Source organism: Paroedura picta, chromosome 3, assembly GCF_049243985.1.
Source record: "Paroedura picta isolate Pp20150507F chromosome 3, Ppicta_v3.0, whole genome shotgun sequence".
NCBI lineage: Eukaryota > Metazoa > Chordata > Lepidosauria > Squamata > Gekkonidae > Paroedura > Paroedura picta.
The window spans coordinates 138,303,379-138,316,084 of record NC_135371.1 but is presented as its reverse complement, the minus strand read 5'-3'; the positions used below and the strand labels follow the sequence as shown (position 1 = coordinate 138,316,084).

Sequence of the window (12,706 nt, the reverse complement as noted above, 5' to 3'; positions counted from 1 at the left end):
TAAATGTTTGCCCTCTGACCAGGTTTACCAGGGACTTTAGCTTAGCTCCCGTAGCACTTGGGAGGAACACCCTAGCTACTGAGGAATCTAAGCATGGCCCAAAACAATGCAAGGAATGCACCGGAACCATAATAATTTTCTCATAATTTCTCATAATTTCTCATAACTTCTCGTAATTTCTTATTAATTAATTTTATTCCAAATTCCAAAGTTAAAATTCGAAAGTTAAAAACCCACTATAACCTGGTAGTGAACTAATGACCCCTCCTCAACTGATGACCACCCACCCAGCGCCTCAGGGGTATGGGAGACCTCCTGTTCTGGTTAGAAAATGAGTCATAGATACCAAACTTCTCAAAATTATAAATCCCAAAGACTCCAGTGTCTTAATAGTCAGGGAAATGTGATGTGAAAAGGCTGTGTCACCAGCAGCCAGTCATCTAGTTAGCGAAGGGTATTATATTAATAATAATGGCAGAGACCATGTTCAAATTGCGGAACCATGTGAGCTTCAGATGTCTACATGCAGGGTGAATGGAGATATGGATGTATGCTTCATCAAGCTATTGTTTCAGTTCTAGCACATAGCTCTTAGCCTCTGGATATATATTTTTGCAATAAAAGAAGGTTCTCACATCCATTATGGTGACTTTAGTAATCTGTACAACTGTACTCTTTCCTGACTCCTGACATCACCATCCACTGTCACATGAGTCTCCCCTGTGATCTGCAATGCTTCTGGAATTGGGAAATATCACACAATCCTAATTTGAATCTACCCATTTTCCTCCATTTTATTTCTTATTAACTTGTATGTTTGCTCTCGTGTGCTTTGAGTGTGTATCCTAATATCTTCCCCAATAAATCTCCTTCAGTGAAAATTAAGATGGTATGCTTTATCTAAAATGGTTTCAATCTGGGAAAAGGACTCCATAAACACTGGCAAATAGATCCTGCAGTTACCTAGCCTCTTGCTAATATATTAAATTGATTATAATTTCCTATAACTCCCCTCAAGGGATCCATTTTGGCCAACATATATGCTATTACACTATAACAAATTATCTTCCCTGACCAATCTGAAGGAATCCACCTTACTTATACATGGTAAGTAATTTGATAGGCAGCCCCTGTGAAAGAGCACATTGTGAAGTCATTCTATGGATAAGGAAGACCTCTAAAGATTAAGCCATTCAATGAAACAACACTTTCCCTAGAATCTAAGTTTCTCAGATACAAGGGGTTTCAAGCATTCTTCAAATTTATTCTTTTACAGCAGAACGTGAAGCTCCTGTATGCATGCAACTCTGAAGTGATTAAGAGTAAAGAACACGCGCATATCTTGGTGTTACTGGATTGTTCTTTAATAGCCAGTCCGATTATTTGAGAAAAACTAGTAAATACTGGCATTTGTGCAGTGTCCACATTGTAAACAAGCCTCTGGCCATGCTTGAAAGAGTTCTTGAATACTCATCTTAATCTTTAACACTTGTCACTAATACTACTCATTTACAGGTATACTTGCTACCAAGCTAGCTCTCAAATTAGTATGGCCAAGTAACTACGTTAGTTCCACAGCAACATGGACAAGGAACTGGCGGTTGCTCCACTAATGTGGAAAATACTATGTTTTTCCTAAGTATTTAATAGTTTTCAAAGGGAGAATTTAGAAAGTATCACTTATCCCAACATCCTGCTTCAGTGATAGGGGATGAGTCTCATGCAAAATGTCTTCTTCTATACAGCTACTGAAGTCACAAGATCACCACACAAGATTTCAAGTTATATTGAGTTGGTCAAGTTACCCAAGAACAGTTATCTATTCTGAGTGAAGTTCGAATACTAAATTCAGTTACCCACCCAGAACCTGCAGTGCTAATCTACAAAGGAATTGCACAAACTAAAAGGAGATTCAACTATTATTCCTCTTGAACACTGTCTTCTATCAGTCCTACTTCTAGTTTGTACTTTTAATTGCTGATTATATATAATCTTACACATAAATGGCATTTCAAATCTGTTTTTAATGTCTTCTTGAAAGCTTGCCACCTTGAGGGCCCTAATTCGGTGCAAAAATAGCAAACAAATATTTTAAATATACAAAACAAAAAGAATAGTGCAGTTGAGTGTGTGTTAGCTACAACATGATGGCACTTTTCATATGCTTCTCAGTTCCATTTTTAAAAAGCATTTCATTTCCCACTATATCCTCTTGCATCATAATATGCATTCTGACTTTTTGCAAAGGTATTCCTGCCCACCATGTGGATACCAAACCTATTTTGTGGGAAGACTGCTCCTATGTAACAGTTTGGTTTGCTAAAATTTACATTTGCCATGTAGTAAAGCAAACAGAGAAGCCTGTTCCGTTCACTCCTCGCAACCTGGACCTGCATGGTACAGACTGAGATTTGGATATTTATTCAGCCTTATCTCCAGTACAGCCAACTGTCCTATATCCTTGAGCTGTCCCCGCCTGCCCAAACCTTTGGTAATGAAAAAAAATGCTGCAATTCAGCAAACAATGGCTACACACAAAAGAGGCTTTTGAAGTTCCTGCTGTTCTAAAATATGAAAACAAGAGATTACAGAGTGTCTGAGTTCTGGATGTTTAACAGCCAGTTAAATAAACCTTACCCATCAAAGTCAAGTCTAGGTCTCTTCCTCATAGTAATAGATCCTATTCCAGCTGTTTTTCTTTAACTAAAAAAAAAATGTAGGAGGGAGGATATAACATGTTTTCTAAAAGGAAAAAAAAGCCTTCAGAAGTCAAGCACAGAGTATAGTATCTTCTGCTTCCAGCATCAGCAACTGCATTCTGCCTCCCACATACATCCCAGCAATGTGGTCACAGAAATGTTCCTATACCAGTGTTTTGACAAGGCAGGGTAAAGAATTTCACAAGCCAACAGCATCTGGACCAAACATTAAATATTCTGCCAGGAGTGGTACTCTGTTTTTAAAGTAACCACTGTTAACATCATTGCACACCTAAAGAACAAAGAGCCAGTTTGGTGTAGTGGTTAGGAGTACGGACTTCTAATCTGGCATGCTGGGTTCGATTCTGCACTCCCCCACATGCAGCCAGCTGGGTGACCTTGGGCTCGCCACAGCACTGATAAAGCTGTTCTGACCGAGCAGTGATATCAGGGCTCTCTCAGCCTCACCCACCTCACAGGGTGTCTGTTGTGGGGAGAGGAAAGGGAAGGCGACTGTAAGCCGCTTTGAGCCTCCTTCAGGTTGAGAAAAGTGGCATATAAGAACCAACTCTTCTTCTTCTTCTTCTTCTGCAACCAGGAAATTTGAAGACTACATAGCATAGCCATGTTTTGTTGCTCTGTAAATATGGTCACGACTCATCTAAAGGACCAGGATTGTAAAAATGGGCTGAAGAGGGCTGGTGGAAGTTTCCTGTTCTTTGCAAAAAAGGAAGGCAAAGACAGGAGCCTCAGGGTACTGCACTGACTGGTTCTAGGAGTTTTTGTGCATCAGAGCGGATCCTTTTGAGGAGGATGGGCCTGTATGACCACTTCCCCCCTTTGGGGAGACTCTGATACAGGGTTTGGGGGGGGGGGCTGAGCCACCATTTGGCATGCCCAGCTCAGGGGCTGTGTCCAAGCTTACTCTGTGTCAAATGGTACAACTCAGCAGCAGCCCGACTTATAATTTCACTCATATTTGGCACTCCCAGGTTTTCCCCCAGCAGGTTGGCTGCAGGATGTTTAACTCCTATGTCCCCTGCAGGGCCTTGCACTCTGTGGGTACAAATAGGTTGGTGATCCCTAGCCCTTCAGAGATTCACCTGGCCTCATCCAGGGCCAGGGCATTTTCAGTCCTGGCCCTTGCCTGGTGGAATGAGCTCCTGGAAGAGGAGTTCTGTGGGGCCTGCAAGATGGGGGCTCTTCCACCAAGCAGTCAGTTGAGGCCAGTGCCTGATGCTCCTCCAGTGCCTGGTGCTCCTACCTCCTGATTTATATCCTCTGGGCACATGGCAGTATTCTGGAATCTTGGTAAGGGGGGAGGGTTTTGGTGACAAAGTTGCGGTGGGTAGTAGGGGATTTTTATTGTTGCTGATTTTACTGTTTTAATCTTGTTGTAAGCCACCATATGGGTGAGTTGTGCTAGGAATAGCAACCAAAAAGCCTAACAAATAAATAAACAATAAATAAAAGAAGCAGAATCCCCAAAATCCCACTGGCTCCAGAATCTTATAATCTTAACCTTGTCTATCAAGATATTTCTATAGAAAAGAAACTAGATTCTCTATGCAAACAAATATCCCCCCTCCCCCCATGTCTCCTTCAATATGCCTCAAAAACCCTTGGGGTCCTTCACTAGCTCCTCACTCTAAGCCCAGGAGCCATGATGCAAATCAACGGTAGTCATGAGAAATTCAGATTCTATTAAAGCATGGGGAATTTTCACATGTCGGTTTCTTCATCACATTGCTCCTGTGATACTACCGGGAGGCAAAACACATGTAAACATCTCTTTCTGTGCAATTTCTATAATCACAGTAGTCTAAATCTAATGCTGGATCAGGAAATAGCAGACTGCACCAACAGTGGACCTGGCAGTTTACTCTCACTTCCATAGAAATGAAACTAGTAAGAATTATATCTGCAATGGTCCCCTGCAACAGCTAGAAACTACAGAACTGACACTTTCTATTTCCAACAATAGTTTCTGTAGAAACTTCTAAATCAAAACATTTGTACCACATTTTAACTAGGGCACCCCTCCTGAAATTCCTCCTTGTCATCTTCAGAGCCATTTTACCATCCAAGAAACCCAATCAGTTGCCAGGAGAGAATTGCAGTCATGAGCTGCTTGCTGTTTGCCACCTGAGATCAACCACGGTGGGCTGCAGTTGATGCCAGATGACATAGTCAGGGGTAGTCAACCTGTGGTCCTCCAGATGTCCATGGACTACAATTCCCATGAGCCCCTGCCAGCAAATGCTGGCAGGGGCTCATGGGAAATGTAGTCCATGGACATCTGGAGGACCACAGGTTGACTACCCCTGACATCGATCACACAGCTGGGCCACAGGCTATAGTCACAATACAGTCAAAGAAAAGCACTTATATAAAAATTTCATTTGCAACATTACATATCTGTTCATTTGCCTTTCCCTGAAAACTAATAAAACTTTTAGAAGTGATCTGTCTGCCTAGATGCACCTCAACTTTTCAAATCTACTGCAAGCATTTAAAGAGTGGGCAGCAAACACTGCTACAATACCAATATCAAGATACAGTGTAGAGAAATAAATTAATAGACTCAGAACATTATTTATTTACTCCAAAGAAACAATGCTGGAAGGAAGAAAACCTATATATTAGGCATGGGGCATTCCTACATTTTAGCGAATGGAATTGAAACACCTGGAAGGTTGATCCATTTTAGCTCAAACAAGTGCTACAAACAGAACCCATCCAAGCCTCTATAACACCCCGCAAAAATATTAGCTGTACAGCTGCCAGTCAGGACTACTGCATTCTCTAACAAACTTGCTTTAAAAGGCATCCAAGATGTCTCTTCCGTAAGGATTCACTCCCATTCAGATGGAGTTTAAAGGCTCGGATACATGCCAAGTTTAATTTTTAAAAAATCATTCAGGTAACTATGCATGTCACAGACATTTTACAAAAACAGGAAATGCAACTTCCTTTCTACTGATAGCACTTCAGAATAAACTTAGGAGGTTACTGGGCCATGAAGTTACATGTAATATTTTTTTAAAAACCAAAACAAACAAACGTTCTTATTTTAACTTTCAATACTGCATCAGATAGCTGTAAGAAGTCTAAGAGATAAACAATTTCCCTTTAGCACCTCTTTTCAAATCACACAGCCAATAAATAATTAGTAACACAATGCTTTTACATGCAATTAAAACACCAGCATAGCCTTGCTAATCCCCTGGCGATTATTTCTCTCCACCTGCACCCCTGTTTAGTGGAAAAGACCTGAGTTGTCCTCCATGCTTAATTCAGCAATGAAGAGAAGTATAGTGTTGTTCTACAATTATGAGGGTTTGAACTAGGATCTGATGGGGCAAGGTCATTTCTCATGAATCTAACCAGGAAACCATTAGATTTCATGACTAAAAGTGAACTTACTTGTCCACAACTGTTATTGTGCAAGCAAGTCTCACACTTAATTTGATGTACTGGCTTGTATCTTACCCAAGAGATGCTGCAGGTGAGGAAACTAACAAGATAACTTTATACAGGCTGTATTAGTGAAGTGAAAAATGCAACCAACCAACAAAGCTGGTGGCACAAATATAAAAGAATATGTATACACAAAAAAGATGTGAACCGCTTTTAGTCCAGCACTGAAGAACAAAAAGGACTGGGGGAAAGGCCTAAGAATGAAAGAAAATTCTGGGAGGCTGTACTTGCAATGGCAGGGGAGGCCTATACATTTCACTGTCTTAATTCCACCTGTTAATCTAGTATATGACATACTCCATCATTGTATGTATGTATGTATGTATGTATGTATGTATGTATGTATGCATGCATGCATGCATGCATGCATGCATTTAATTTTTATGATGCCACTCCTAGCCAGCTAGCTCGTGATGGCTAACAACATACATAAAATTACAATAGCAAAGTTTTTATTTATTTGTTTGTTTATCTTTTGAACAGCAAATGTTTTAAAAATGCATCGCTTTTAACTTTTGACCATTTTTTTTTTACTTTTTCAAAAAGTAAAAAGTAAAACTCCTGTGTGGGGAAAGAAGAAGATCCACCATCACCCTTGAAATCAGTCCTGCCTGATGGCCGCTATAGATGAGATTGCCCCTAAACGTCTTCTCTGCTCTCGACTCAAATGAGCCCCCTGGTACACGGGGGTGCTCCGGGAGAAAAAAATGGAAGTGAGACGACTGGAGCGAGTGTGGTGGAAGACTTGTGACAAAGCTGCAAGAACTTCTTATTGCATGCTTATGAGGGTGTATGAGATGGTGGTGAAAGTGGCGAAACAGGAGTTTTTTGGCACGGAAATCACGTCCGCAAGCTCTCGCCCAGCCCAATTATTTAGGGTAGTTAGATCTCTCACCGCCCTTGAGTGACGCCAAAATATTAGTCAATTTTGCGGATAAAGTCTTGTTGCTCCGCCGTGCCCTTCCTGCCACAATTAATACAGTAAATGAACTGGAGACCTGTTGGCCGCCTTTGGTAGTGAGGTTTGATGGCTTCAGACGGCTCTCTTCTTCCGAAGTGGACAAGTTGCTGGGGTTGGTGAGGGCGACCACTTGCCCCCTTGACCCCTGTTCTTCTTGGCTCCTCAAAGGAGGTAGCCAGAGGATAGGAGGACAGCTCAGAACATTATCAACTTCTCCCTGAGCTCCAGGGAGTTCCCTGAACGGCTGAAGGACACAGTGGTTCGCTCTCTCCTGAAAAAATCAACACTGGACCTGCAGGACCCTGCAGGACCTCCCAGTGTCACATCTAGTGCTCCTGGGCAAGGTGGTGGAAAGGGCTGTAACAGACCAGCTCCTGGCGTTCTTGGATGAAATTTCGGCACTTGATCCATACCAGTCTGGCTTTCGTCCTGGCCACGGGATGGAGACTGTTGGTCTCCCTTTTGGATGACCTCCATCGCCAGCTGGATAGAGGCAGGTCAGCTGTGCTGGTTCTCTTAGACCTGTTGGTGGCCTTTGAAACTGTGGATCATGAGTTATTGGTCCACCACCTTGCCGGCACAGGGATAAGGGGCACAGACTTGTGATGGGTACGCTCCTTCCTCCAAAACTGGATCCAGAGGGTTGCGGTGGGGGGAGGAGTTCTCGCAACCCTTTAGACTCCCTTGTGGGGTCCCTCAGGGTGCGGTCCTCTCCCCCACATTGTTCAACATCTTCATGCGCCCTCTGGCCCAGCTGGTATGGAGTTTTGGGCTGGGTTGCCATCAGTACGCTGACCTGGTGGGGCAGTGAACTAACAACTTGTGGTCAACAATGTCAAACACTGCCAACTGATCTGATAACACAAAAAGAGATGACCCACCTCTATTCAACTGTCGCCTGAGATCATCTGTCTGGGCAATCAACACCATCTCCACCCCATGGCCAGGACAGAAGCCAGACTGTAGTGGATCAAGGCCAATGTATCTTCCCAGTATGCCCAAAGCTAATCCACCATGGCCCTTTCAATCACTTCCCCCAGAAACCCTAGGTGTTAAATGAGGCAGTAATTGACTGGGTCCCAGGGATCAAGTAATGATTTCTTCAGTGGTGGGCAAACCACCACATCCTTAAGACCCTCTGGGAACTCCCCTGATGTAAGGAAAAGGTTGAGGTCTTCCTATCGTCCTGCCCCCTGATTTCAGAAGCTAGGAGGGACAGGGACCTAGGGAGTAGGTAGTTGCCTGCATTGAACCCGCATCTTCCATCAAGGGTGGTAAGAAACCAAACTACCCTAAACAGTTGAGTAGGGTATGAGCTCACGGATGCAATGGAGGCAGCTAAAAACGTCTTCATCACCATCTCATATGCCCTCGTAAGCATACAATAAGATCCTCGGAATTATAAGGAGCCAGTTTGAGGTGAAGGCAGAAAGAAGCAATTTCATCAATGGCAGCAGAAAGACAAACTTGCCAGTCCTCCACCAGATCTGCCAATGAATTGCCAGGAGGTATCGGGTCCCATAGCGCAGTCTTCCCCAACCCCCGGGCTGTAAACCGGTACCAGACCATGGAGCCTTTGGTACCGGGCCACAGGGGGGAGGGAGGCGCGGGCTTCCTGTGCACCGGTGGACGAGCGCAAAAGCGCTTCCTCAGAGCCCATGTTAACCTCAGGACTCCATTTTGGATACGTGTACACGTGTTGAGGGGCAAACAGGTTTGACGTCTGGTTTGTGGCTGGTTGGGAGAGCTCCAATTACAGCTGCTCTCCTTTGACATCACACGTCAGATCTGGGCGCAAGGGCCAGAACAATTAGCAGCTCCCTGGGCCGCCAAAGGAGCCGCCGCTCAGAGGACTGATAATCAACCTGACCTCATCAAGCGGCTGTGGTCTGAGGGGGGCTGGGAGGGAGATAATTCTGCGCCTTGCTCCTGGGTACTCTTTAATAGAAGCTCCTGCATAATCCCCAGTGATTGGGTGCTTGGAAAACCCGAGCAGGAAGCGGCGCACGTAGGTTTGGAGGAGTGCCTTTCCCCCTGCACAACTTGTCCCTGTTGCACTTTGCAATTAACAAAATGCCCGTCTCTCGCCTAGCCTCTAGACATCCCATCAAAGAGCAATTAGAAAAGCCCTGCTCCTGTTGGCCCGCCTCTTTTGATGTGGAAATGCCTTCCCTTTGTTTGACTTGTGCACTCTCACCCAAGATAAGGATGGAAATGGTCTGATTGGAAAACATCAAGAGACATTCCAATGTTGACCATTCGCAGCCTAGTTAGCTTATCACGCACTTGGAAAGGCAAACATGTTTGCTTTAAAAGGAACCCGTGCATGCAAAAAGCACTCACGATCACTCCCGGCACAGCAAGCGCCGTGCTGTGGGAAGGGGAGGAGGCGCAGGTGCCAGCACGCAGGCAGGCGCAAACGCGCAGGCGCGGCTCCGCACCTGTACGTTTGCGCCTGCTGGCACACCCACGCCCATGTCTCCCTCCCCCCCCCCGGTCCCCAGCCTGAAAAAGGTTGGGGTCCACTGCCATAGAGCAGTGATCCCCAACCTTTTTATCTCCGGGGACCGGTCTATGCTTGGCAATTTTACTGAGGCCGCCGCCTGAGCCCCTGCTCCACTTGCTTTACTGCCAGCGCTCCTGACCTCCCACCGCCCGCTGGGGAGGGCGCAGCCAGCAGCAGCTGCCATGCCAAGGGAGAGCTCCAGCCATGGCGGCCATTGGAGAGCACCAAAGGTGAGCCTGCGGCAGAGTGGAAGGGCAGCCTCCGAGGCAGCAACCAGGGAGGAGGACGAGGAGGAGCCACGGCCCGGTACCGACTGATCCACGGACCAGTACCGGTCCCCGGCCCAGGGGTTGGGGACCACTGCCATAGAGCATTCAGGAATCCATTAGGATTCATACGTCTGCCGCCCAAACAGGGAGGGGGTGGCACTCGGGTCCGGACCTCCAGAGCACGATGGTCCAACTATGGGACAGTATTAACTGCCACCAGCTTTACCCCAGCACCAAATATCAAATTGAGGAATTTTGATTTGACAAGGAAAAATCGCAGCCAACACAATAACACAGCTTTCGGTAGGCTACAATCTGTTTATAAGAACATTATTAGTTTCTTGTTATGACTTGCTGTATTTGCAGATCTGCAACAGGTAGGATGCTGGTTGAGAAGCCACTGACCTGGGGATCAAGTGGTGAGAGATAACCAAACAACTACACCCATTAACCCAGAGAATGCCACCATTTGTTCTGAATGTGTTAAGCTCTAGATTGATACTCCTTCTTATTGCATGGCATCAGTTCATATTTGCTTCCACCCGTCATGCAGTCTTTTACTTCTTCAAAACATTGCATAGTTTTTGAAGAATGAAATTTCCTTTCACTGAGATTTATGCAACTGTACTTGGTTGTTCATGTCAGACAACAGATACTGCATCTGCCTTGAGACTCTCATGCCTCAGTCCCCAGGGGACATGATCAAAATCTGATTAGAAAACAGCTTGAGGTTTTCAAGTATGCTTGAAATCAGAAGTCACTGTCTAGATAAGTTATCTTTCCTAATAAAAATGCCTCTGGCATATGCTAATAGACATTTCTTATTTGTTGAAGTGGGGTGTGGAAAAAAGAAGCCGAATTGAAAATTAAGAGGCCTGGGGAATGTTGTTAGCAAAATGAGATCCAATTTATGTGTATATATAGAACAATACAAAATTAGTGACAGTGAAAAGGTGGGAGACCCTGTTTTCACAATCCATTCATTAATTTAAAAAAACAGCATTCAGACAAATCAAAACTTTTTTGTAAGCATCTGACTACAGCTCTAGTTATGTGCCTGAAGAAGAACTAGAACACTGTTCTACTATCATCCAAAAGGAAAACATATCCAGGCAACTTACAGTATCACAAAGAAGAGATGTTACTTATTTCAGGCAACCAGAACTGCATCTCAATTCCATGTAGGTTTACATGGAAGCAAAACTGTTCAGCAGAATTTATTCCCAGGTAAATCTGCACTAGATCACAGCTTTAAACTCTATTGAATGCAGAGTCCTCTATCACAAAATTGCTGTATTTTTCCACAGTAGAAAACACAAAACAGTTGCTCAAAGTGGCATGTACAATACAATCCACAGCTGGTCAAGGTACCAGGAAGAAGCTGACATAGCTGTGTGGCATAACGCGAAAATAGCTATATGTGCTTATAAAGGTAATACACAAGTCACTCTGCAATCAGCCCCAGTGAAGATAACAAGAACTGACTCTTCAACCCAGAAGACTTCCAGGCAAACAAACCCTACCTGCAGCTCCTTGTCAGAGTACTTCTGAGGGTTCTTGCTCCCTTGGCTCTTCTTCCGAAGCTTCTTTAGTTCTGCCTGGCACTTTTCTAGTGAGTCCCCCTTATTTCTTTGCTCAGTCTGGTATTTCTTCAGTGCAGCCTAAATATGGAAGAGATGTGGGATTGCTGAATAGCTGCATAAAGGAAAGGCTGAAGAGATCGGCACAGGTTGCCTTTTCTACTAATGAACACTGCTTACACCCTCTCTGCAGCCAAAAGGTCCTAACTTTATACCAGCTGTAGAGAGCATGTTTTGAATGTTTATAGACCAGAGTTGACTTCATCTAGGCAAAGTAGAGAAAAATACATCCCTATTGTCCTCAGTATGCTAACCATGGGAGCTTTATTGGCAGGACATAAAGTTAAAACCTTAACATAGTGTTAAATGTCTATTAGGGTCATGTTTGACTTTGCAAACTGTTTCCCCCCTTTCTTTTCTGGGAATTATCATCAATATTATTACTATTACATTTATAGACAGCCCCTCTCTGCTAGAGGGTTCTGGGTGGTTTATAACATAGATTAAAACATTCATAATAATTTTTTCAAAACATCCTAATTAAAATGCCCGCCCAAGCCCCCCCATCCATCCCAACCATCTTCAAACCTGGCCTGCAAGATTGGCTGTTGGCCAGGAACATATGCCCAGTCAAGAAAAAAGGGGGGGGTTAGAAATGAGTGGTGGGAGCCTCACATGATGTTAAGCCACCCTGGCCTCAGCCATAGGCCTGGTGAAGGAGTGCCATCTTACCAGTCTTATAGGCCTTGCAGAACTATTTATTTATTTACACATTTATAAAAGGTAGTAATGTGGGAGATGCTTTAAAAAGAAACAAGCATCACTACTAGGGGTAGGCAGAAGCCAGTTCACAAGTCAAAATTTGTCATGAATTAACAGGGGTTCAAGAGAGGCTCTTCCCCTGAACATTTCTGGACTTTTGTATAGTTCAGGGGTTCAGGCCATTTAAACCTAGCAGCCAAGTAGTGGTGTAACTGTCAACTATTAGGTTTAAACAGCTGAGAACTATTTAAATTGTCTGTTCAGCTACCCTTTGCTTTGGAGCTTTAAGGTTTAAATGACTGGCAGCATTTAGTGGTCCATCTTGCTTGACCCACTTCAAAGCAGGGAGAAGCAAAATGGACCTGCCTGAACCGGCAGGTACATCTCAGGGCTTCTAGTTTGCTTTGGAGGTTCCAAAACCAGGTTTGTGCCCAACTCTAACCACTACC

The 12,706-nt window shown here is 44.2% G+C and overlaps 1 protein-coding gene across 4 annotated transcripts in view; it reads right to left on the bottom strand.

Moving 5' to 3' along the window:
* Positions 1 to 12,706, bottom strand: part of BAIAP2 (BAR/IMD domain containing adaptor protein 2) — a 184,366-nt gene that overhangs the window by 67,410 nt on the left and 104,250 nt on the right. For all 4 annotated transcript variants that reach the window (XM_077328236.1, XM_077328235.1, XM_077328233.1 and 1 more), the window contains exon 6: positions 11,439 to 11,576. In XM_077328236.1, the coding sequence (XP_077184351.1) occupies positions 11,439 to 11,576 (138 nt within the window). The remainder of the gene's footprint in view (positions 1 to 11,438; positions 11,577 to 12,706) is intronic.